The 26,702-nt window shown below is 35.6% G+C and overlaps 1 protein-coding gene across 1 annotated transcript in view; it reads right to left on the bottom strand.

Annotated features, from left to right (window-relative positions):
• Positions 1-1,198: 1,198 nt before the first annotated feature.
• Positions 1,199-26,702, bottom strand: part of LOC136821649 (endoplasmic reticulum transmembrane helix translocase-like) — a 42,174-nt gene continuing 16,670 nt past the window's right edge. The window contains exons 7-28 of the mRNA XM_067077858.1: positions 26,286-26,392; positions 25,341-25,470; positions 24,761-24,816; positions 23,286-23,412; positions 20,717-20,854; positions 20,045-20,165; positions 19,043-19,197; positions 18,434-18,615; positions 17,712-17,825; positions 17,138-17,263; positions 16,138-16,255; positions 14,673-14,794; positions 14,265-14,363; positions 13,438-13,534; positions 11,125-11,333; positions 10,517-10,631; positions 9,844-9,979; positions 6,386-6,446; positions 5,221-5,363; positions 4,258-4,366; positions 3,903-4,046; positions 1,199-1,507 (exon numbers count right to left, since the gene is read on the bottom strand). Coding sequence (XP_066933959.1) covers positions 1,403-1,507; positions 3,903-4,046; positions 4,258-4,366; positions 5,221-5,363; positions 6,386-6,446; positions 9,844-9,979; positions 10,517-10,631; positions 11,125-11,333; positions 13,438-13,534; positions 14,265-14,363; positions 14,673-14,794; positions 16,138-16,255; positions 17,138-17,263; positions 17,712-17,825; positions 18,434-18,615; positions 19,043-19,197; positions 20,045-20,165; positions 20,717-20,854; positions 23,286-23,412; positions 24,761-24,816; positions 25,341-25,470; positions 26,286-26,392 — 2,714 coding nt within the window. The 3' untranslated portion in view covers positions 1,199-1,402. The remainder of the gene's footprint in view (positions 1,508-3,902; positions 4,047-4,257; positions 4,367-5,220; positions 5,364-6,385; positions 6,447-9,843; positions 9,980-10,516; positions 10,632-11,124; positions 11,334-13,437; positions 13,535-14,264; positions 14,364-14,672; positions 14,795-16,137; positions 16,256-17,137; positions 17,264-17,711; positions 17,826-18,433; positions 18,616-19,042; positions 19,198-20,044; positions 20,166-20,716; positions 20,855-23,285; positions 23,413-24,760; positions 24,817-25,340; positions 25,471-26,285; positions 26,393-26,702) is intronic.

Below are 26,702 nucleotides of genomic sequence, written 5' to 3'. Positions count from 1 at the left end.
TCTTAGTTATATACTTTTTGTGGTCACTTTAGCTTTAGGAGGTGCTGTGATCCTCACCTTTTGGTGAGGCCTATCCCCTTGCATGGGAAGGCATCTGTCTGTCTGTCTGTCTGTCAATCGTACGTATTTGAAGCCTACACAATTTCTTTCCCGGTTCTGTCTAAGCCTCTTGCATATTGCCAGATTTTTTATGTTTACTGATAGCGCCCAGAGGAAGAGCTCGCACAACACCAAAACCACGGTTAACTCTTACACGGAAGATGAGGTTGTGTCTGAGCCTATCCAAAGCTGAGGTTTCCAAAATGCAAACTTAAAAAACCAAATGAGTATCTTTATTCAAGTTACACATGACATTGGTTACAAAGCTATGAAAAAGAAAAATTGAATTTCGGCAATCTCGTACCCATTTTAACCACTTTTTGATTTTACTGTTGGAAGTGGTACAATCACAATAAAGCCTTGGTCGGCGCTATCCAGAATATCATAAAAATGGCAACTTATATGGACTGGGTTCGAGTTTGAAACCCATGAAGTATGAGCCCGAAGGGCTAGAATCGAATCTCCTTGGTAGGATTTGAAGTAACTAATTAATGTCAATGTTGCGCGGCTTTGAGCGGCCCATGTGGTTTTTATACAAATTCCGAATTGAAAGTAGAAAATTTTCCGCTAGACAAAAAATATACCACTCAAAAACAAAGAAATCGCTAAATCCAATCCGTCATAAAAAAACGGCGTATATATTTTAAGGCTTCCTCTTTCCTTGCGTGAAAAAAGATTAAAGATTCGCTTCTAGCCCTTCTGCTGGCTTATACTTCATTATTTGGAACCCCGTTTATTAATTCCCAAGAGTAATTAATTTTCAAAGAGTAGATTGTCAAATATCCCTTCATCTCACCATTTGGGCATTCGGGACGAGATGGAGTTTTTACGAGCTCTTATTTGATTTGGTTGCTCGGGGACGTTGTTAACAAGTAATAAAACAAATTTGTTACTTTTTCTAAAGAACGCGTTATTTTTATTACTTCAAATGATCAATTATTAAAGTATCTTATAAAAATTCCATCTCATCTGGAGCATCCCCGAATAATAAGACTCGCAAGAGTCACTTCGTTTACATTTGTTTGGACACATTCTTTTCATTTAGATTCGTGTAAAATTTTCAATTCCCCAGGAAATGATAGAAGTAAAGAAAAACAAATTAATTGAAATGTAGCCATATTTTCAAAATTAAAACCTATTATAATTTTATCAAATGAGATATTACATTCATGAAATAACTAAACTAGTAAAGAATGTTTTGTAGTAACAGCATACATGTACTCAATTATTTAAAAAAAACAACCTAAATATTAAATATTTCCATGGGTAATTGAAATTGGAAATGCTGCATGATGTGAGAAATTCAAGTTTTTAGTCTAGCTGTACCAAATAAGAATCGTAACATTCTGTCTAAGATCCAACATCCGATAAAATCAGCAATCACTACTTGACAGAACATGGCTTGAAACTATGAAGAAAAAAAAATGCACTGAAACTCTGCTGTTCAATGTTAGACGATGTTATCGTCCGTTACAGTGATAGTAAAGGCGGTATAGCGGTATACGGAAAAAATCGGCGGGAGAGTTTCGAAGAACTGGCAAACTCTACCGGCGGTAAACTCTATTCGGCAAAAAAGCCCGCTTGCGAATTTTCTTCGGCTTTGGGCTTATTTCTCAGATGGTAATTTGTGTTAGACTATAGCATAGTCTAGTTCGATGTATGTGGAAAAATAGAGGCTAAAATCTGTGCAAAATATGACGTTTTCTTTTATACAGGGACAAGCCAACAGTTTTGATTTGAAACAATAAAACTGATTGCAAACGCCCAGTGTTTTTCGTGTGTTTTCGTGTAAAGATTAAATATTCATGAACATAAAGAATTACAATTGACCGGGACCAAAAATTACTTTGAATTAGAGAAAGATTCGAATTATAGTCAGTAATTTAAACCACTTGCCAGGCTGAAGGGACCAATATTTTAGTCAAAATGACGGAGAGATTTGGATAATAGAGGCTCGAATTAGAAAGAGAATCGACTGTATTTTCATAGTTACCTAATAAACGCTCCTGTTTGTTAATTTTTAAATCTTGGTCCTACCCCAAGTCCCTAAAACCCACGGTTTATAAAAGGGCTAAGAAAATATTCGAGATTCTGAAGTAAACAAAGGAAGTAATTTAAATGAAGAACAGCCATTTAAGTGTATTTAGAATCAAAATGAGTTTCAGGGTTTGCATCATTTTGAATATTTCAGTAAAAAAATCTAATAATAAAAAAACCCTTACAACGCTGTCAAAAATGAAATGCAAGAAGCATCCAGAATAAAGAAACTAATTAATGTAAGAATCTTAATTGGAGTTATTTCCTTTCCAGACACAGACGTTCTGATATCACGAGGAATCTAATTTTAACGTTTCGTTATAATATTGCCAATTACTCTTAGTATGCGTATCCATACGAGACATTGATATCAGAAAAAAATGAAAAAATTTTCATATAAGAACGAACAAGGTTTTTCTTAGAGTAAAATGTCTATTCTGGTGAATATGATCAATTTTCTGATGTAAAGACTTAAAAAATAGCTAGCTGTAGGTGATCCCAAGTGATAGAAAGCTCCTTTTAACTCTTTTTAAAATATTTCAACGTTTGACTAGGGAGCAAACACAACTGCATCTTAAATATTTCAGCTAGACTATCAATACACGGTTTTTATAAGAACAAACTATATAAGAACATAAGGCTTCGATGGCCAAAATATTTACGGATTTCAAGCACTCTAAAACACCCAATTTCTTACCAAAATGGACAATAAGAACATGTTAAGAACATTTTAAGCCTCAAAACTCAAAAAGTTAAGAACATCCGAAGGCTTCAAAAATTTTAGATGTTCTTATAAAAAAACGTGTATTAAACGAAGTATGCTTATGTTTTTCAAGAATAATCCCCTATGGAGTACTCAAGAAAAATAGTTGTGGAATGACGCTAATTCATTTATGGTTAACGTCGGTTGGTAAGTCATTATATCGCCATGGTGACATCACAAAAAGGGTAATTCCATAGGTATAGCTAACATAACATAGATTCCTAAGCTATTTGTTGATTTAGAAGGAAAAAATTGCTTTAGAAAATATTTGAGATGCTTCTAATAAAGGCATTACGGAAATAGAAAGAAAAAATGTAGAAAATGAAAGCAGACAGATAAACGTTTTTTATGAGGAACTTGAGGTTGAAAATTGTCTAAAAAATATAGAATCGTTAATGAACTGCTCATACAGGCTGAGGATGAGAAACCGAGTTAAGGACCAGTAAGAGTTAACCTTGAGCTTGAGACAACAACATAAAATCTACAGAAGTTATACTTATACATAGGTTTCATACTTAGCAACTTAGTAAATAAGGAACTCCAGGCTCGGGGCCAAGTTAAGGTTCCTTATACAAAAACGTGTAGAGACTCTAATAAATACAGTCTTCGCCTCATATTAGAAATTATATTATTGATTTCGAGTGAGCTAGGTCTATTTGAAGGGGAGGAGGGTGGTTACCCACAAGAACGAGTGGAAAAAAAAGCTTTAAATGCGAAATTAGCATTAACAAATGTAGGCTATCCTTTCTTATCGAGTTTCCAACAATTAAGCCCAATGCATATCCTAGGGGAATAGACCTTATCGAAGTTTTTAATTTTTCTAAAACAGCGATGTATTGTGGGATTGTTTCGGAAGTATTACAAAGGAATTCCTAAGAGATTTTTATTGTAATACCCCTGAAAGGATCCCACAATGCATCACTTTTTTAGAAAAATCAAAAACTCCGATAAGATCTGTTATCCAAATACCACGAGGAAAATTAAAAAACACCATGGAGCTTACCTGTGTTGGAAGATCAACTATTTCGAACTGTTTCGATACATCTGGAATGAGGCCCATCAGTAATGAAACTAGAGCTCCCATTGAAATGAAAATGCTGTAAAACAATGGTTTATTCTCTCGCAAAGATTCCATGAATGGTCGACCCTGGAACGAAAAATTTCATGACAGAATTAGTCTCACTGATTATATTGTTCGAAAAACATATAAATGTTAGTAGTATTTGGGGTAGCCCAGATTTTAGTTCGTCCACACTTTGCCGTATGAAAAGAATGTTTCTAAGGAATTTTTTGAAAATGTCGCTTTTTTCCAGGGGGCATCCACACATTTTCGATAATTTTTTTGACTTGAAACATACCCTATAATTGACAGCAAAGGTGTTGACTTGCATGGACATTGAAAGAATATAAACGACACTGTTTATTAAACTTGGTTCGAATTTCTTCTCCAAATCCACAAATTTCTCACTGAAATAAAAAGAGAAAGAAAACTAGTAGATTCCCAGAAGGATCAGGCAGGGGCTTGGTTACTTCAGGTCACTAACGGTAACAAACCCTCCCTACCATTTCTTAAAAAGGGTTTTTAACATTTCCAAAGGCTGACTTCTCGTATTTTTTTCGGCAAAGTTTTCTAGCCTTTCTTTGTAAAAAAAGACTGAAATGGATAAGCCTCGGAAGGTACGCTTTTGATCATTTCCAAGTTTCAGATGCCTAAGAAACTCCCGGCTTGATAATTTTCGATCTTCTTTAAACCTCGTCGAGATCCCGTGTTTATAAATGTTTGAAAATATTAACTGCTGTCAAAAGAAAAATCTCTTTTTCCAATAAATGAGCACGCTCTTAGTGTTTTTGGACGTCTTTTTTCCGAGGCCCGGAATTCCCGAGTTATTTTTTCCGAGTTAAAAAAAACCGAGTTAAAAAAAAAACGAGTTATCCCGAGTTATGACGTCATTTTTGGAATTTAGTGACGTCATTTTTCATTTTTTAACTCGGGAATTTTTGCTTCCTTTAACTTTCCGAGTTATTTTCCATTTTTTAACTCGGGAATTTTTGATTCCTTTAACTTTCCGAGTTATTTTCCATTTTTTAACTCGGGAATTTTTGCTTCCTCTAACATTCCGAGTTATTTTCCATTTTTTAACTCGGGAATTTTTGCTTCCTTTAACTTTCCGAGTTATTTTTCATTTTTTAACTCGGGAATTTTTGCTTCCTTTAGCTTTCCGAGTTCACAGCACCAAAAGGAGAGAAAGTTGTTCATTCTTTCGTTAAAAAAAAATGCTGTGAGAGATGCGTTAAAAAAGATTTCATTTAATCATACTCACGTCTTTGGAGCGATAAGGTACGCTTCTCCAACCACATAAAGTAACGATGAAAAATGTATGGCGAATTGTAAGATGACTGTTAAGATGGTGTACAAATTGAAGATGTTGGGTAGCGGACGCTCTTTCGATAACGTTTTCAATGGCTGAAAAAGAAGAATGAAAATGATAATCTTCTATTTTAAGACTAAAACCAACAATTCTAACGTTTTTAAAGGTTTTATTTTTTACATAAGTGTTCCCGTTTCATGTCAGACACTTATTTCATAGCGCAGTGTCTTTTTTGTTATATTATACTGATATAAGCGAAAAAATGTTTTTCTTTCCCTCTTTCTGACCAATCTTGCTCCGCATACGCGTCAATTCAATATGATAAAGCTTGTGAGTTAAAATTGACGAGTAAGAAAACGATATCAATCTTATTATAATTTAAAAACAAAACTATTTAATGGTTGAAAGAAGTATTGAATAATGATAATTTCTCACTTTTAAACATCACGGTCGCATAATTTTACGTCCAAGAAGACGTCAATCTTTTGGTTAGGATTGAATTAACCCCGAAAAAGACATAAATAGAATGGGCACCATTTCGAAGGAAATCCGAAAGATTTTTCTTCGATCCTTTTATAGGCTATTTCATCACGGTCGAAAGGAATGATGGGTAATAAGGAACATCGTGCTCTGAAAACAACTTGGTCTAAAATTTTGGATGTTTTAGCGCCTAACCAACGGGAAGCCGTTACGGAGCGCAATCAGTCCTGATTACCCATTATTCCTTCCGACCATGACATGACTACCCATGATTCCTTCCGACCAGGACATTGCCTATAGTATCATGGAATTATTATAGAGACTCTGGATGAACATCGAATGCAACGGTGGACAGCGAAGTACGGACAAGGCTTGTACATGAGAAATTGGCAAAAATCAGTCAGTTGTTATTCCAGTGTCTATGATAATTCCATGATAGTATATAGTACTAAATATTGAAACATTTAATGCATCTTTAGATCGGTAAAGCCCTTTTACCCTGAAAAAAATAAGTATCAAGTGTTGCGGGTAAAAAACAAGACCTTTTTTTCATTTGTATTTTAATCGTTATAGAGTGCTAAGGCTAGACTTGGCGAATCTGAAATCTTTAACAATGGAAAGTACTGTTTTTTGACACCTTTGAACGTGAAATAAATAAGAAGCAACCAGCCAACAATATTCCTTGTAACGTCGCTTGACTAAAAGATAAAGAAAAGTGTTATTGAAAGACGAATGGAACCAAAATACTTTCGATCTGATAATAACCAAAGACTTCTACACCAAATCTTGTACTTAAAAACAACAAACAAGCGATACTTTTATGGACCTACCTGGTTATGCATTTAACACATATATAATTGATATATACGCAAGCTTGACCATTAAACAATCATTCAGAACACATATAGTGACGATCTATTGAAATTAATCGTTTGTTTCTTATAAAAAAAAAACGTTTAGAAACCAAAATTTCATGCTCTTGAAATATTTTTTCATATTCAAGACTTTGTGAGCAAAAAAACATCTATCTCACATTCGAGGGTTTATAGTTATGCATCTTTGTGCAAAAAATCATAAAGAATCAAAGAGAAAAACTAATACCTAAGTAATTGATAATGTGCTTATAAATAAATATCGAATTTGGCCAGTTTTTCTATAAAAACACGCCAAGCAACCAAAATTTCATGTCAAAAAACACACACATTCATCAAAAGTAAGCCCTCGTGAGCAAATAAATCTCTCATAAAAAAATTGAGTAATTCAACTAAGAACATTGATGTATGCTTATTAATAGTAATTCTTATAGATAAACATGCGTTTTTTGAGACAACAAAATTGTTTTGAATAAATCTACTTGAGCCATGTTTTACCTATGTGATGGTACCCTACTTTTATGCAAAAAATCAGAAAAAGTTAATGATCCAATTTTTCACAAAGTCCAAAAAACCCGTTTTTTAGCCGTTTTTTGGCCCAAATTTGCCACAAAATTTTTTTTTCGAAAGTCGGGCTCCGTCACATTCGAGGGTTTATAGTTATGCATCTTTGTGCAAAAAATCATAAAGAATCAAAGAGCTAATCTCGAGAAAAACTAATACCTAAGTAATTGATAATGTGATTTATAAAAAAATATCGAATTTGGCCAGTTTTTCTATAAAAACACGCCAAGCAACCAAAATTTCATGTCAAAACACACACATTCATCAAAGTAAGCCCTCGTGAGCAAAAAAAACATCTATCTCATAAAAAAATTGAGTAATTTAATGTATACATACATTGATGTATGCTTATTAATAGTAATTCTTATAGATAAACATGCGTTTTTTGAGCCAACAAATTTTTTTTGAAAAAATCAGCTTGAGCCATCTTTTACCAATGATGGTACCCTACTTTTATGCAAAAAATCAGAAAATGAGTCCAAAAAACCCGTTTTTAAACCGTTTTTTGGCCCAAATTTGCCCAAAAATTTTTTTTTTCGAAAATCGGGCTCCGTCACATTCGAGGGTTTATAGTTACACATCTTTGTGCAAAAAATCAGCTAATGAGCCAATCACGAGGAAAGCTAATAACGAACGAACGAACGAACGAACGGACAAAGGTTAATTTATAGGACCTCCACCCCACCGGGGTAGGTCCAAAAAACATTTGACCATTTTTCAGAATTATGGACATCAAACTTCACATAGATTTTTACAGATCAAACAGGATTTCGAACTTAAAATGGTATTACAGCAGATTACAGTTGACTCTCGCTAATTCGAATTCGATTGGGGAATCTTATTTGTTCGAATTACAAAGAGATTCGAATTATGGAGAGTATTCCATGAAGGTTTGACGGGCGATGGAAACAGCTTTGAATTATAGAAAGATTCGAATAGTAGAAGTTCGACTAAACGTGCGTTTATCTATTTCTTCCTGCGTATGAGAGAGGGACTTGATGTAGTATTTTTTTTGCTAGAATTTCATGCTCTATCCGGCGACATCAACCATTTTCGTTAAATTCAACTTTGATTACCTTAATTTTGGTGCAATTTGACGGAATTTTTTTTGGATAAAATTTGATTTGATAAAATTTATAAATTTGGCGAGAATTAATTTTGGCGAATGACCCGTTACTTGTTGAACTTTTTAGCTAAAAATCAAGTGTTTTAGGCAAAATCGAGTCTAATGTGAAAGAAAATTAAATTTGGCGAGGATTAATTTTGGCGAATGACCTATAAATTCAAATTTGGCGAATTTGGCGAGTTTCTTCTGCTATTCGTCAAAATTTCTTCACTTAAGGTATTTAGGGTTAGGAGTTTGGCCAGTAACGTCAGTCTTTAGCTATTAAAAATTTTGTCAGGCCTAATTCGCAGGCCCACTCTCAAAACAGTCTCACAATTCTATCTACTTTCGAACCAATCATACGCAGTCGCGTCCTACAAAAGATTTCACGAATTCTAAGGGTTGATCCCCTACTATCTGTAAAAAGGGTTGGCTTTTATTGAAAATACGCGAATTTCATTTTAAATTGTAGTCCGAAAAACGACCAAAAGAACTAGTGAAATTAGGAAAAGTGTACGTGACATAGGATGCAGAAAGTCTTCAAAGTCACAAAAAAAACTTCAAATTTCGTGTTTTTGTGACTATATACTGGTTTCTTTTTCCTCAAACGTTGAACTCGAGAAAAGGAGTGGTGCAGTTTTTCGGATTTCAAAAAAAATCTTGGCGTAAAAAATATTTACCACCACAAGATTATGAGAAAACATCCTCTTAATATAAATCTATTATTTTTGCACTTGCTTCACAATTTAAAGTACACTTATAAGCTATCAAAAAGAGTCAAACGAGGTAAAAAGGGCCATCTCTTATGTTGAAGTGTTTTGTGGTCAGCCTGTTTACCATGTTATTTTCCGATAGTGTTCATTTTGATTTTCCCTTTTAACGATTGATTGCGTCATTATTCTGGAGAGTTCTCTCACAAATTTTAATACAAGACTTGGGCTATTCATGAAATAGCCTCTACCCCCTATGTTTTGAGGAGTTGTGACGTTCAGGGTGGTCTGGAAAATCAAAAATCCAGGAGGTTTGGTTTTTAGAGTGCAAAAAATCTAGAGTGATCAGTTAATTGAGGTTGAAAATCAAAGGTGGTCAGTAAAACGAGATTGAAAATCCAGGGTGATTCAAAAAATTAGAAAAAGAAGATCCTGAAAAATTGAAAAAGAATCCGGGGGGGGGGGTCACCTTTCCCAAAAAAACTTCCTAAACATCGGAATAGAATTTTTTCTTGAAAAGCCCATTATCCGGGCACATCCTTGAAAATGATTCTAATCCAAAGTGGAGATTCAGGGAGGCAATTTTTCAAAAAACTATTTTAAAAATCTTTATTGGTACTAATTTTTACACGTATCAATTCTTGTGAAAAAATCTTGAAGAGAGTTGCCTAGAATCCGGTTCGGCGTGCGAAAGAGATGTGTTTGAAAAAACCTTCGGCGGAAAGTTGATCTTAGCATTTTTTTGAACAAAACCCGTGCGTAGTAAATCAAACAAAAACCAACAAAAACAATAACAACATTGATACAAATAGCAGCAATAAAACAAAGTAAAAGACGTGCTTACCTATCGCTAAACTTGATACCATCTAAGTATAAAACACTTTGACTGTACGCCAAGATGAGAGCATTGAGAGCCAGAATCTTGAACATTTGTAATGTGGTGACGAGAGTGCAACGACCTTGTTTAATTGCATGACAAACTATTGACAAAAAAGATGAAGAAAGTATTAAGGTCACTTCCCAGAAGCTTCTTTGTTACGAAAATTAAGCTATTCCAGTAACCCAATCTTGCTGAAGAAATGAGTCATTTTATTGTACTTTTAACGAAAGAATCCGGCGACATGCTGTAGTCCACATTAAAGACCTTGTCTGTCGCGTTTGGTATACTGAAAATGCAGTTTATCAAATTCATACGTTAAAACACTCGAAAAATATATTTTAATTCAGTATGGAAGCCATACACCAAACTGTCTAATATTTGAACTGGTAGATAGGCTTTTTAAACGCTTTTTAAACGATTTCTAAACGAGTTTTTTACGTGGATAGCCCAGTAATATAAGACTTTTTAGTCTTTCGATTGTTTTCACTGGGTCGACGACCAGCCGGCTCGGTTATCTATGAATTGAACGGAACTTTGAAAGGAGCGGGGATTCGATTCACGAATCTCTGGTTTGAGACGCTGACTCCGTTGACCACTTGGCCATTACTCCATTTCTAACTGAAGATTTAAATCTCACTTGCTGCAGGAGTGCAATATCTTGAGGTGAATGGGGAAGCAATAGAGGCATCTCCTAGTTTGACAATGTTTGCTTGATCTTTATCTATCTCGTCCAACATTTCTTGAAGTTTTGCCTAAAAATTAAAAAAAGGAGAGTAATCTAGAATGTCAGGGTGATCCTGTTTCGAATTGAATATGGTGGAGGTATGACCTTTTTTTGTAATCTCTAAACCCTAGCATTGTGACTTTAGACCCAGGTATAACCCCTCGAACAAGCATGATTTGACCCCGCAGACTTTCTGAATTACTGACTTGTATTAAAATCCTGGACTAGGTTATATTTTCTATTTTTTGACCGAACTTTTTAGAAAAAGTGGTATTCTAATGAAAAAAAACTTCAATCGAAGCTTTCGCGCGTGGATCAAGAAACTGCCTCCGAAAAAGTGAACCTAAAAGTTTTAAACAAAATTAAGCCACTTCAGTCCTTATGGTAACCTAATAACTGTCTAGATCAATCCAGGAAAACATCGTTTATTGATATAGAAATGGAAAGAGAAACCCTAACCACCGACACATTCCCGTACTTGATAATAATTGCTTATGTGAATTTTGATATTCTCGACGTACCTGTTGTTTTTCAAGGTTCGTTTTCGTGTCATGATCGCCACGTGTTACTGCTCTCATTTTGGCTGCTTTGGATAATTTGCCGGAAGCCGAAGAAGGTGGTCCACGTGTTTTCTGCTCTTCCTTGGTGTCGTCTTCGTTTTTCGGTTTCTTTTTTCTTTTCTCTCTCAAAGGTTCGATGCGCTCTGGAGTGCCTGGTAATAACGCCACGCCTGAAAGAAGAACATAAGCGGGGTAATTAACACCAGAAGATATTGACAACCCACGACATAGCCCGATCATCTCCGGACTACTTGTCGATTTTGAGCTTGAAAAAGTCCCGAACATGACCCAAAAATGTTAGGGGTATGTCCGGGCCATACCGTGGATCGAAGATATTGTTTGAATCCAGCCTATGTCGATCTATTCGAAAAAAAACCTTACCCCTCCCCCCTCTGAGGAGGCCGTTTCTGGAAGTTAAGCCCTTGATTTACGCAGCCGAAATTTTAGATATCGCTTAGATTTTTCGGTTTCTTATGAGAGAATAATGGACTTTTGCCTACTTTTTCATGTGAAGAGAAACAGCGCTCCTTGGCTTGGAGAAAGTATAAAGAAAATATTCAATGTTGAGTTTAGGAAAGGCAAGGTGCTGTGGTATAGTGGTCATTGGCCTCAGTTGCCGAGGTTCGATTCCCACTCTCAGCGGTTCACTTGGCAGGTGAATAAACCTTCGCCCGGGTCAACCCATGTCATGTTAATGTTAATGTTAATGTATATATTCTTTAAAGTCGAAAAATGTGTACAAATCTGTACTAGCTTTAAGCTAATAGAGTTCGACTGCCTATTTTACAAAATGAATTATTCATCATCATCTGTTAATGCCCAATCGCTGACGATTTCTTCTGTAGAGCATTTTGGTTTACAATTTGAAGATATTTTTGTTCGGTTTTGTAATTTTTTAACGAAGCGTAGTTTTGTTCTTGGGCTTCCTCTTACGCACCAGTTGAATCCTTTATTGTTATTGTCTTTGTTAAGTTTCTTCGCTTGTTCGTGCATCTCCTTGATCTTTTTCCGTTCGTTGATTGTGAAATCTTCCGTTATACTTACCTGAAAGAAACAAGTTTCTTTTAGCATGTGTAAATTCTTCATGATAAGATCTTTGTCATGTTGACTTTGCAGGGTGACTTTCAGAGGACGGCCATTCTTTGTTTTTCTGTTTCCTAATCTGTGATGAGTAACATTGATTTCTGGAACATTGATGTCATCTAGGAGTTCTCGGAACCGAAATATATCATATTTCTTCCCATTTTCTTCTTCTTCCTTATCTGGGCCTGAATATTCGAGAAACCCGTGAACGATCATATTCAGTTTTCTAGATTCTATGTCTCTCTTTTCACTGTCTTCCTTCCGTTTTTGTTCTTCGGCAGATTTTAAGTCTTCTTTGTGCTTCTTGGTAATCTCAGCGTATGTTTTCTTTGATGTTTCAGTCATTATTTCTGCTGTGTGCTTTATTTCTTCCTTAATCATGCTTCTTGTCTTCTCCTCCATCTCTTGTAGTTTTCCTGCCAGAAAGGTTTTGAGGTCATTTTTGATGGAATCACGGGTTTTTGTGTTGGTGTTGACCTCGTTGTTCAGTTTTTGTATGACGTCGTCTTTCTTTTTAAGTTCATTTTGCATCATATGTTGAGTGTTTTTTCCCACTTTACTTCTTAGGTTTTTCGTTATTCGTACGCAGTTTGAACATAAGTAATGATCGTTGTAGGATGTCACGAATATTTGTAGTTGATACAGGGGTAGCTGTGTGCACTCATAATGAACTGATCTTTTACATTTTTTGCATGTTAAGCGATCCAGGTCATCGTCTTCAGTACATCTTGACGGCGTGCAAGCTTGAGGTGGTGAGGCTGCTTCGAAAGGTTGATCTTTATCCTTTTTGATGTTATTTTCATGAATTTTGATGTTTTTATTGGTTTTCAGCCATTTTTTCGAAGAGCGTTGCAAAAGCGTCTGATCTAGTTGACGTCAAATAAAAACTGGAATTGAACTGTGAGAGGAATTAGGTAGTCAGTCCAAGGTGCTGACGGGGCGCTCATTGAAAGCGTTTATAGTTGCAAAATTGGCCTCAAAACCTCCTGCAACTCAACCAAATAGAAAAATTAAACATTTTCGTCACTATAAACCAGGGCCCACGCCATGAAATTGAAAGTGGGGGGGGGGCATTGAATATAGAGTCTAAGGAGGCACAATTAAAATTTTTAGTGGCATGGGGCATTTCCCCCTTGCCCTCCGGTGGGTTGATTTTTTGTGAAGCAAGTAGCAGTAATAGTAGGTACATACCAACATGAGCATGTTTGAGAGCGCCTACATCGTTTGTTCCATCACCACACATTAAGGTTATAAACCCGAGTGATTTATATTCTTGAATGATCCATTCCTGTAAGGAAATACGCAGTGAATCATGGACAATATTAAATAAAGGAATAAAGAAAATGAGTTTTGCTTCTCCGAATTCGAATGTTTTTTTTTTCACCATATATATAGATAACTTTGCCAAAACGCTGAAAAACTTCAATCGTGCTTTGCAACTGGGGCTCAAACGGGACTACCGAAGACGTAGCTTGGAGATCCATGCTATGATTTCTTCTTTTACTGATGGCGAAATGAGTAGCATTGTTTGGGTTGAGAGTTTGAAATTCCCAGATCCTATGACGGTTGAAAACACAGCCAACCAAATTTTGTTATTCTTTCATTGGTCACACTGTTTTAGAGAAAACGCATCTTCCGAAATTTCATTTTAATTTTAGTAAGTGAGGACAGCGCTAAATTCAAATTTCCCACTGTTAATTTTTTGAGGCAGAAATCTGCCTCACAGCCCGAGCCCGTCCTGTATACATCAGTTTATAAAAATACAGGACGGGTCTCCTGTCTACCGAAGACGATATTTCCCGGACTGGAAAGGAAGGAAATGTTACGCTTGAGCTGCACCAACTTAACTGCAAAAAGTTGAAGGCAGCAGATCTCAAACCTCAAATCTACGCCGGAGATATCCGGCGCACGAGCCGCAATTTCCAGACTGGGATATTTCCAGGAAAAAAGAGATAACCGATTACTGTTCATTTTGTTTGCCGTTATTATATCATGAATTTACTTTCGGATCCACCTACCTTCTGTTTAGGGTCAACGCGAGCAAAAACGCGACAATCCACCAAAATCTTTTGTAAATATTTCTTTAATTCCACTGTCGATTGTAAATAGGAAAGACCCTTGAAAGAAAAAAAGATTTTTGGAGTTATATGTATGCTTTGCAAGATTCATTCTGATAAAATATATATAGCTATAAAAAACTTTTCAACCCATAAAATGCCACTGGTATATCATATCACAAGAGCACCAGATTTTCGCGGTTCTGTACTCGAGTCTTGACCTACTGCACCTGCTGTTTTTTTTACCCCTTGAATAATAGGGGTTGCGAATTGAAAGTTTTACGGAGTGCTGATGCCATCCAAAAGCAACCTTCTAACGATGTATCACATATGAAAAGAATAGATTTTAGTGAAATAAGGTCCACATACTTCACCAGACAAACAGAATCTGTAATCTTTGACAATCTCTTTGACGTTTTCATCCAGTTGGAATTCTTCCTTTTCGTCCACAGTTTTCCATGACCATGTTGTTTCGTTGTAACTTGTCGAATCTGTTCAAAATAAAGGTTTTTTTATATGATAAAGGCCGGTCTCCACTTGTGCGCGCTGCGATCGTACCTTTTGGCTTCAACCCTTTTTGCTTGGAAAAAAGATTACGTCATCAAAATGAAGCGCGCACTCGAAAAAAAAGTTGAACACATTTCAACTTTTTTCAACCGTTACGTATGATCGCGCCAATGGAATTGCTTCATTTTTCTTTTGACTAATAGCGTGGAAGCTTTGCTCGAAAAACGATCGCAGCGCGCGCAAGTGGAGACCGGCCTTAAATGTGTGTTTAAGGTAGAAACTCACACCAATCCTAGGGATAGATGTTGTTCCCATAATCCAGACCGTCGTCTGAGGGTCACACCTCAAATTTGTACAAGCAATAATTTCAATCAATTATTTCGTGAGAAAGATGACCGTCCAAGCGTTTGTCCAACGTAGCTAAATTGGTCTCTAGGGGCATCATTGGATATGATTTGAATGTTGTTTGTAATCTTGTTTGTTTTTAGGCACCCGAGAGTAAGTGGATTAATTTTGGCAGCAATCAAATTTGACGAAAATCAGTCATTCGCCAAACCAAATCCCCGTCAATAATCGCCAATTACAATTTGCAAAATGAAATTCATTTCAAAATTAATTAATCTATTTTCTAGGTGAGGTGAGCTATCTTACAGACTCAAAGACTTTGAGTGTTAAATATATCTGAAAAGGAAAACTATATCAAAATTTTCAATTTTCGGTGCAATGCCCCTTTAAAATAAAGACGCCAACTGTACAAAATCGTTCCCACGTATTATCAACTTTTTGATGCTTCCTGATAGCGCTAGATTATATTATCTGGCGTCCATCAGTAACGTAAATAAAGCCTGGAATACACAGGGATGAGGTTGGACTTTGTAGGTACCTTATCGGGGGAAAAATGTCGGGGAAAAGTGACGAAAATTTTGAGGGGGTGATGAAATTTTCCCCCGACGAATTTTTTCCCCGATATTTTATCACCCGACCAAAACTTTTAGCCGATTTTTTTATCCCCGACTAAAACTTTTACCCGATTTTTTAAACCCTAACCAAAATTAAAATCTAAACTTTTCACACCTTTATTAACTGAATTTAGTGCTTTCAACCTCGAATAACAATATCTTTTTTTGAGCTAGTGAAGGTAACCATTTCATTTGGACAATTTAGTTGGGTGAAAGTGACTAAGTAGTAAATTTGGTCGGGGAAAAGTGACGAATTTGAAATTTTGGTCGGGGGAAAGTGACGAAAATGCCTCTAGGTGACGAAATTTTTCACCGACGAAAAAAACCCCGACTAAATAAAACTTTTTTCCCAGATAAGGTATCATTACCGTTGTTTTCGTTTTCAGATTCTTCTTTCATGAGGACCAATAATTTCTTCTCGTTCATTTTCAATGTGTTTGCCACGTGACAAGCAGTCAATGGGTTGTCTCCAGTGATCATCACCGTCTGAAAGGGGAAAGAAAAACTGCTGAAACATGCATTGAGGTAATTTCCAAGTGAATTCTGACACTCTAAGGGCTATGGATCTTCCTATGTTCGCGCACCGTTATCGATCTATTTTATCCAGATTTTCAGATTTTGGATGAATATTACAAATGAGCTTTTGAGCGCGGTACACAATTGCACCAAAATCAAACGTCAATCAATATACATAAACATTAGACCCCGTCACTTTCATTTTCGTTTTGAAACAAAAAACAACACTGTGTTGATTGTTCTGGCTGAAGAACTAGGCAAGAACGTCACATTCGCCACATCCCTTTATGGATGATCTGTTATGAGTTTAGCTTTGGGGACTACAATCAGTGCCATAACATATTGGCAATTTTGGCTATTTTACCATTTTTCGAAAATTGAAGTTCGAGCGAGAATGTTAATTTCGGGCCTTCAACTTAATTTCATCGAAATATTTCGATCTGAGAGCGATTTATTGGTTTCTAGGCTATATTTCAAGCCCTACCGGACCATTTTTGGACTTTTGGATCCTAAGGTCCTTTTAAGTCTAGCGTTAAAACTCAGAGTTAAAACTCTACCATTCCAACCTAATTTAGAGCGCTTCCAAATTGTTTGTGGTTATAAAATTTCGTAGGGAATTTCCCTTTTGTGCCAAGTATTTTGGAACTGATTGTAGACCTTTTTGGTGTTAGAAGTCCAACTGCAGCTGGGTCTCTGTAAGGGTTTTTCGAACTTTTGCTCTGACATACCCATCATCTCGCAAACCTAGTACCCACTTCGAACAAATCAGATTTGCAATTCGATTTCAAATAAACAAAAATGAAAACAGTACCAATAAATCAGCAATTAAAAAAAAAGAGATGGCATACATACATAATGTGAAGCATTTTTAATTTCTTTGATGGTAGACATTGAATCATGTTTAAGTGGACAGGATAGAACAACGAAGCCATCAAAAATTAAATCTCTTTCTGCGTCTTCACGTAACATATCACGAACCTAAAGAGTGAAAAATATAGCAAGAGTGTCAGAGTTTCCGATAGGTAAAGTAACTCGTGCCCACCCCTAAGATTTTGTAGGGTACTTTTGTGAGGTGAACAAACCCCACAGCGATTAACAAGATAAAATGCAGATTTTTTTTTAAGAATCAAGCGTCAGATAATAAAAGAAGATCCGAAAAATATTCACTCTGAGACCATCAAACTCGTAGTAAACAGAAAAGAAAGATATACCTTATGTTTCGTATTCTATCTTATTCAAACCTATATATTATTTGAAGAATTAGTCTGCAATTCGAACAAATAAGATCCCCGCCCAAGTTCGAATTAGCAACAGTCAACTGTAATACAAAATCATTTAGCTTAGGCAGAAAATTTATAGACTATCCTTTTCCTTTTTTTTTGGTTTTAAAAATTCACGGGTCGTTGTGAAAAACACTCTTACTTACTTCTCTTGGAGAAATATCACCAGATAAGTCTTTATGACCAAGAGCCATGATTCGTCCACCATTACACGATAGTTCTTTGTGTAGCTCATCATAAAACTCTGGTACCTCAATAAACTAAACAAAAGGGAAAAAGATTTTCATTTGTGAAAATGGCGAGGATTGAGATATACAGGAGTTTATTAAATGTTTGTGGTGTAAGTGATCCAATACAGGTGAAATACGCTGTTCTGATTGGTTATCTAGCAGTCTATACATACTAATCGCTCAGTTCCCATATCAATCTTGAATAGATGTACTAAGTAAAATAATCTCGCGAACATAAAAAAAAAAACAGTTAGAACCAATTGATTTAATTATTTGATATCATACAATTTGGCAAAACCTATTTCTGAACTACGCAAGTGGAGCGATCGTAGGATCTGCTCGGAAATCTAGTAAAGTAAAACCATCAAATAACATTTGTTACGCGTATACGTTAGACCAGTCAAATGCATATGAAAGTTTAAAAAAAATGTAACTTAACAATCATCGAAGGTCGCATGATAAAATAATCAAGGTTATTGGCTAAAAGGGCATCAATTACCAGGTAAAGGAGCGTTTTTCATAACTCGGCGTTTTCCAGAGCAAAGTTCGTGACTATTCCTAGAGATTCTTTTATAGAAATTAGTAATATCTTTGAAAATTGACTTCCTTTATATGACTCGACTATTGAATTTATTTACCATTTTTCTAAGTGTTTCAGGAGCGCCTTTAGTAGCAACGATATGATGATTGGTTCCGGAAGCGTCCGATGCTGATTGGACAGACGCAATGACAGACATTCGTTTCAACACACTGGTGAAGTGGTATCGATGTAAGATTTTGACCGATTGTCGTAAACCCTTCTTCGCTACGCAAACATCACCTAACAAAAACAAAAGGTAGGAATTATTCATTCGTGTATTACTCCAGAAACCTGAAAATCGAAGACTCAAAGCTTACAGCAAAATTTAAAAGTAAAAACGCTAGTTACAACAGTGAACTGGAATCCTTTATAATCCGTATTATAAAGAAATTTAGGTGTTATATGATAATGGGATTAGCTGGAGTTTTTATAAGATACTTTAATAATTGGTCATTTGTAGTAATGAGATGACGCGTTCTTTAGAAAAAGTAACAAAAGTTGTATTACAGGCTTAACGACCAACCAAATCAAATTACAGCTTGTAAAAGCTCCGACTTTATGATAATACTATAGTTCCTTCCGTCATTTTTTTATTTTTTCTGCTATGTTTAAATTAGTCGTGTAGTATGCTGACTGACTGACTGTAAAATTATCAATTATAACTGACCTTTGCCGACAGACCAGTCCATTGCTTTGACAACTGCTTTCTCCATAGGATCACCTACTAGCTGTTCATCCACAAAAGTCAACGAATGGCAGCTCGCCAGCACGCGTGTGGTTTCGTTTGGTGTCTCTGATAACGGTTGGATTTTGTGATCTCCTCTGAAAAAAATTTAAAAAGTGATGTACAGTTTTAATGGGCTCTTAATTATGTTATAGATATTCAAACCGTGAAAATAGCAACAACTTTCTGCCTTAATACCCTTACCGGTCCTTACGCCGGTCCTTATTGACGTTATTTTTTCGTCGCTGGCGTAATACCGTAAGTCGGTCTAATTCCGGCACCCTTCTTAAGAGATAGGAATAATACGAAAGTTGGAATCACTGATTGAAAAACGATTTTTCCTCACTGACCAGTAAGCAAAGAAAAATACTTTCAACCTTTTTCAGCTCTAAAAAAGAGGTGTCGGAATTAGATGAGGGATGTCAACATTATACCAAGTTACGGTAAAGGTCCATCGGTGCGAGAGATCAGAATTAGATTAGGAATGAATTAAAAATAGAAAAATTGAGCTTTGGCGTAATAAGGGCCAATGTAAAAAGAGCCGATAGGGTACTAAGGCAGACGCTTTTGCCATTTTCATGATTCGAAAGAATTCTTTTCTGCCAAATAAGAAACAGTTCCGAACCTTATGTTTTCCATGAAATATGAACTTTTGTGTTCAATTAGTTAGTTCCCTTTAACATTTTTTGTCCCTTTTTTTATCATAATAGATGTTCTAAAAAGTGGATATATCCAGGGAATTTGCGAAAGTTTTTTCTTGTCCGTTCAATTTCTTCCAAAAGAAAAACGAATTTCAGTGGCTAAAGGTTTTAATTTTATACAAGTGTTCCCGTTTCACATCATGTGAAAAAGCTTGTGAATCAAAATTGATGAGTAAGCAGAAGAGTCTTATTCAAAAACAAGATCAATAGGTATATTCTTTAATTATTTCAAAATTCCACCTACTTGATGCCAGCCACTCCTTCCACAACCAAATCATCTGAAGTCAATGTTCCAGTTTTATCAAAGCAACACACGTCAACTTTACCAGCGAAAGGAATGCGAAATGGTTCCGTGCAGAACAACCCTGTCGAGAAAAACAAACGAGAAAGTAATATAGGCTTCTGAGGTTTTCCTAATTAAGCGAATGGAATCGATTCCATTTTTCAAATCAATTGTTTTCAAAAAGTTGATTTGCTTACGAAAAATCGCTTACATGATTGTGGAAATTACGTAACTTAGTAAAACTAAAAAAGCCTTTTTAATTTTAACGTTCCTTTTTCAACCGTACTAAAAAGAAAGTTGCATAATTTTCTTTCTTTTTCTTTAGTTGGCAAAACAATTAGGACCAGGCTGTAAAGCCTATAGCTATAAACTCTTAAAACCTATTCTTGATATGTACGATTGTAATGTCTTCCACGGACCCAATAGCTGATTGGTATTAACTGATTTTACGTCATTTACAACCATGCAGCTATTGGATCCGTGATGTAATGTCAAAAGACATTGCAATGGTGCATATCATGAATAAAAGAAATAAATTACTTCAAGCAGGAGATGCATCTCGAAGAGTACCATCGCAGCAAAAAAGGGCCAAAAATTGTCCATCTGGAAGTATGAAATTCGGTAACCACTTACCTAATTTCGATAGAGCAATTAACGAGGAATTGACAGCCAGTGACAATTCAATGGGTAGTTCAGGTGGAACTACGGATGTTAAGATAAGGGTGCATTCCAAAAATAATTTGTATTTATTTCGTTTGGGATCTTCACTTCCTATGAACAAAGAAACAGGAAAAAGTTTATGGCTACTGGTCATAACGACATAAGGTTCGAATGATTATGATTAAAAGATTAGATTTTTGAAAGCATAATATTTTGATATTATATAGATGTTACTGTACATAAGAAAAGAAATATTGAGAGAAGTCATGTCCCAAAAACTTGTTAAATTTAAATCCCACTTATCCCTCTTTTGTAAAAATCGAGATTTATACCAATAATTTTAGGGGGAATTTTATGGATGAAATTAGTTCAATTTTCAAAGGACATAACATTTTTCCAATAAGAGGAGTACAAAGAGTATTAAATACCTCTTTCCAGCTGAAGAAACCGACCATAGAGTTAACCTGGGTTTAGGTCTCAGGCAAAAATTAGTTTTAAGTCCCCCAGAGATTCATGAAATTTTTGGTAGTCCCCCAGGGCTTTCGACCCTCGACACTTTTCTAAAGTTTTGTTCCATAAAAAAAGGGTTATTCAATGCAAATTGTGTTTTAGTTCGAAGGTTGAGATAAAATATTTTGCTCCTTTTATAAAAAGAAAATTGCGCTTTGATGTGAGTAATTGAAGCCAACCATTAAGATGAAGCATTCACCCTCCCCCGTTATAAATGATGAGATTTCAGCTCCCCCAAATCATTGAAACATCTTTAGCCCCGCCTTTTTTGGGCTATTTGGAGGGGGGCTGACGCTATGCGACGACGTTTTAGTTCAAATTACAGAAAGATTTGAAATACAGAGGTTCATTTTAGAGAGAGTCGATTGTAACAAAAACAAGTGATACTTTTATGGACCTACCTGGTTATCAAAACTAATCAAAGAACATTGAAACAATGAACCACATAAGACATAACTGGTCAAAATACAAAAAAATTAAGAAAAATGAAAGCATATCTATTGGGAGAAACTATCAACACAATTGAAAAATACTTTTGAATAAGAAATAATTTTTAAGGAGTTCCGGATTCAAAGGATGATTTTTTTGGAAACCAAACAATGCTAAGTTTTGGGCATCATCATAAAGAACATTTTTCTGTAAAGAAACAATTAAATAAGTTGAAAACATGTGACGGAAATGTGAAAAAAACGACCATTTCCGGCACATTTCCGGTTCTACAGACCGGAAAAAAATTTTTTCGACAAACGGTTTTCGACACCTTTTCGGCAGTACTAATGTGCATCTATGTGCAAAAAATCGCAAAAAACTAATGAGAAAATCTCGAGAAAATCTCAAAATACCGCTTTTTTCGGGACATTTCCGGTTCTAGCGGCCGGAAAAATTTCTTTTTCGAAAATTGGGCTCTGTCACATTTTGGGCATTGCCATTTTACATCATTGTGCAAAAAATCATGAAAATCTGTCGAGTATAAGTTGAAAAAATGAAGGAAAACCGTTTTACGCCGGTTTTCGGCTGTTCCGGCGATTTTTAAGGAGTTCCGGATTCAAAGGATGATTTTTTTGGAAATCAAACGATGCTAAGTTTTGGGCATCATCATAAAGAACATCTTTCTGTAAAGAAACAATTAAATAAGTTGAAAAAATGTGACGGAAATGTGAAAAAACGACGATTTCCGGCACATTTCCGGTTCTACAGACCGGAAAAAATTTTTTTTCGGCAAACGGTTTTCGACACCTTTTCGGCAGTACTAATGTGCATCTATGTGCAAAAAATCGCAAAAAACTAATGAGAAAATCTCGAGAAAATCTCAAAAAACCGCTTTTTTCGGGACATTTCCGGTTCTACCGGCCGGAAAATTTTTTTTTTCGAAAATTGGGCTCTGTCACATTTTGGGCATTGCCATTTTACATCATTGTGCAAAAAATCATGAAAATCTGTCGAGTATAAGTTGAAAAAATGAAGGAAAACCGTTTTACGCCGGTTTTCGGCTGTTCCGGCGATTTTTAAGGAGTTCCGGATTCAAAGGATGATTTTTTTGGAAATCAAACGATGCTAAGTTTTGGGCATCATCATAAAGAACATCTTTCTGTAAAGAAACAATTAAATAAGTTGAAAAAAATGTGACGGAAATGTGAAAAAACGACGATTTCCGGCACATTTCCGGTTCTACAGACCGGAAAAAATTTTTTTTCGGCAAACGGTTTTCGACACCTTTTCGGCAGTACTAATGTGCATCTATGTGCAAAAAATCGCAAAAAACTAATGATAAAATCTCGAGAAAATCTCAAAAAACCGCTTTTTTCGGGACATTTCCGGTTCTACCGGCCGGAAAAATTTTTTTTTCGAAAATCGGGCTCCGTCACATTCGAGGGTTTATAGTAATGCACCTTTGTGCAAAAAATCAGAAAAATTGAATGAGCCAATCTCGAGAAAAGTTGGTAACTAACTAACTAACTAACTAACTAACGAACACGGGTTAATTTATAGGACCTCCACCCCACCGGGGTAGGTCCAAAAAACACATACAAACCTTTAATCCAAACATAGCCGGAAGCGGCAATAGCAAAAATGAGTAGAAACAAAATGAACATGAACGTTTCCAAGTTGTTAGCTGTCACTCGTTTGACTCCGTACAAAATCGTCTTCAATAGCTTTCCCTGTGAAAATGAAATGTAATTTAATCACACCTTCTACTGGAAATTGTTCAAATCAAGTGCCAAGCCATACCATTATTTCCTCAGGATGGACTTAAAAAATTCTTGGTTTGCCGTAATTCAACCCTAGATTTTGAAGGTGGGTCGGTCGGAAAATTTTTTTTATTTTGGTCATTCATGAAAATTTTGTCTACATTTTGTAATTTTTGAAGAAGAAGAAAAAATTCTCTTAGTCGAAATAGCAATGAAAGCTTTTAGGTCGGTAAGTTTAGAGAAGAGTCGGTCGACTGACGGCGACCCAACCTTTTTTAAGCCCAGCCTCAAATAAATACTGTAGTACGCACTTTGAATTTTACAATTTTAGGTACGACACTTTTTATGAAGGGGCTACTGAATCGAGTATATGGTACTTATTACTTATGGCTGATTGATATTTTGATTTATTCATTTGCTTTTGACTGCATTTAGCCTCGTTTTATTTGAAAACGATGTGTTGTATATTCTATTTCATCTTTCTTTGCTTGGCCCACTTTTCAAAAAAAAATTTTTTTTTTTTTTTGAAATTATAATTTATTCTTTAATATATATATACTGTAGGATATACTGTTAAATTTCACAATAGTTTTGGACAAATTTTAAAGATATTTGATTGTTTTCACCTAACAAAATTCGTTATATCTTATATTCAATAAATTCAAATAGAACATAAATGTTCACAGTCGCTTGAACTTTTGGAGAGTGAAGGAAGGTTATCTTTGCTCCATGGAGTTCGACTGCCCCGGAGGCACAAGAGAACTGAACTCAAAAGAGCAAAGACCACCTTTCTTCTAACCCAAGTTGTTGTGACTGACAAAGGTTTATCTCGTTTTTCGGATAAAAGTTCACTGGGTCTTTTATAGAAGCACTTAGTCTCTCTTCCCATGCCGCCCATAGCGGTAAAAACAATAAGTGTGAATGAGCCGTGCTCAATTTGCAAAATTCTCGAAATCTCCATGTCTTTTTTTATATTAAATCTTTTCATTTTCTTTTTCTTTTGAAATAATGGCTGCATTATTATTTCTGGTTTAATGTTTTGTTTTTAAATAAAAGTGATCTCGTTTGCCTATTCATGATATTCATGACGTAATGTTTTCTACGGAAAGACCCCGGTTTTTGCCAGTAGTGGCAAGTTTTATACAACCTTTGTCTCGTTTAAGTTTGCCACTACTGGCTAAAATCGGGGTATTTCCATAGAAAACATTACGTCATGAATATCATGAATTGATCAATTTTAACTTAAAAGCTTTTTCACATTGAATTGACACGGAGGTGGAGCAAGATTGGTCAGATAACAAAAAAGATTAATGAATACCTGAGAGGTAGAGAATCCTGTTTTCAAGACGTAAGCTACACATCCATTATCCGGAGCTGAAGAGGAAAGAAAAGAACATTCATATAGAATATTGGGTAAAATTACTACATAATAACATTTTTGACATTTTCAAACTCTATGCTTGAGATAAAAATGACAAATGGTGCAACTGACATACAGAAATAGAAAAAAAAAAACAACAGTGATTTATTAGCCTAGAAATCGAAGCTAGTTTGATTCAGTCACTAGGATAAATCTGATTGTAAAGGCAAACTTAAAATCCGTTAATATAAAAAATCTTTAAAGCGCCGAAAACGATATATTGCCACTAGCCGTGTGTCCTAGCCTTGTGAATATGGGCTTAGTTAACTAGGCTAACAGTAACTCTCCCTAAATCGAACTTTATTTACTCAAGTCTTAATCTCAATTAAACGAATTCGAATTAGTGCGAATTAACTGTACAATAAAAAAAAAGACAACACATATTTTGAATATAAAGATCTAACTAAAAATCAAAATTGAAGAGCAAAAATTTCTCAAAACAAATATAATTTACATTTAGGAAAAAATCAAAACATACATTTGAGACCAGCACTTGTCTTGGGTGGTGGTGTATGGTTGACAACCTTTGTACCACCGTTGAGTAGATGAAGCTTACGGTGTTCATCAACATCCAACACATCATTTCCCGGCAAAGCTTCAATAGCTTCCTACGGTGGAACAAGGAGAAAGCTTAATATTGGTAAAACCGAAATCCTGATGTTTTGAACGCTGGTGGTGATGACCAGTCTACTTTTAGACATACAAACTTTCCCGAGGTTGAAAAATTTTTCTCGCGAACATAAACTTTTTCGAATCAAGCAAGACATTTCCACACGAAAAATGGCTTCTTAGACAGTTCTTAGAGGGACAATTTCACGAAAATCGCGAAAGTATCTGCTCGTGAAAGTTTAAAATGTTTACGCTTAAAATAGTTTTAAACCCAAAACCAAGAACTATCTCTATGCAAAGCCCTAGTGAATCTTTTCTACTTTTCTTCATACGAGCCTTGGTCATTCATCACTGACATTATAAAGTTTGACGCCTTCTTCATACAGGACCCTCAATTCACGCAATCACGCAATTTTTTTTCGAAATTCACGCAGTCACGCAAATTTCCCTTGAGTTTTGATTTTTCAGGAAATCGGAAAATGTTCGGGAAAAATCGGGGAAACATTGGAAAATCGGGAAAACAGCACACGATCGGTGGAAAAAAGGGAAAATTCACGTATTCACGCACAAAATAGCCCAGATTCACGCATTCGTGTAATCAAAAAGTGAATTTTCACGTTCACGCAAGTTTTTTCAATTCACGCATTCACGCACCTTTTTTCCAATTTTCACGCATTCACGCAACCGAAAATGCCCATTCACGCATTCACGCAAACCGCTGGGGGAGCCCCTTTTAGAAATGGCTACCGATACTTTTAAAAGCTCTGGACCCTATAAGGCAATTTTATCTTTTCCAAGGAAAAGAGTTACTTACTTTCATTTGAGGGACAGCTTCACCAGTCAGCATTGATTCATCAACGATACACATTCCACGTAATAATAACATATCACAAGGAATCATTACATCACTCTTTGAACGAACTTAAAAAAAGAAATGGAAATGGCAAACTTTGCAAATAAAACCCTTGGGAAATTTCTTTTTATACCTTAAAGTGACTGTGGACGAACTAAAAACAGACTTTTACCCCCTAGAAATATGAAAATAATTATTTACTTTCTGGAAATGTTCGTCCAATATTATTATACTAAGAAGATTCGATGCAATTTTTATCCTGTTTTACGCACACTAACTACACTAAATATTTTTTACCAACTTTTCCTCGGGATTGGCTTGAAGTTTTAAAGGATTATTGTGTCTGCAGACAATGTTGACATGTGTACAGCACCCAAC

The sequence above is a fragment of the Clytia hemisphaerica genome, unplaced genomic scaffold, assembly GCF_902728285.1.
Source record: "Clytia hemisphaerica strain Z4C2 unplaced genomic scaffold, Clytia hemisphaerica genome assembly, whole genome shotgun sequence".
Lineage (NCBI taxonomy): Eukaryota > Metazoa > Cnidaria > Hydrozoa > Leptothecata > Clytiidae > Clytia > Clytia hemisphaerica.
The sequence above is the reverse complement of the archived record's forward strand: the minus strand, read 5'-3'. Positions and strand labels throughout refer to the sequence as shown.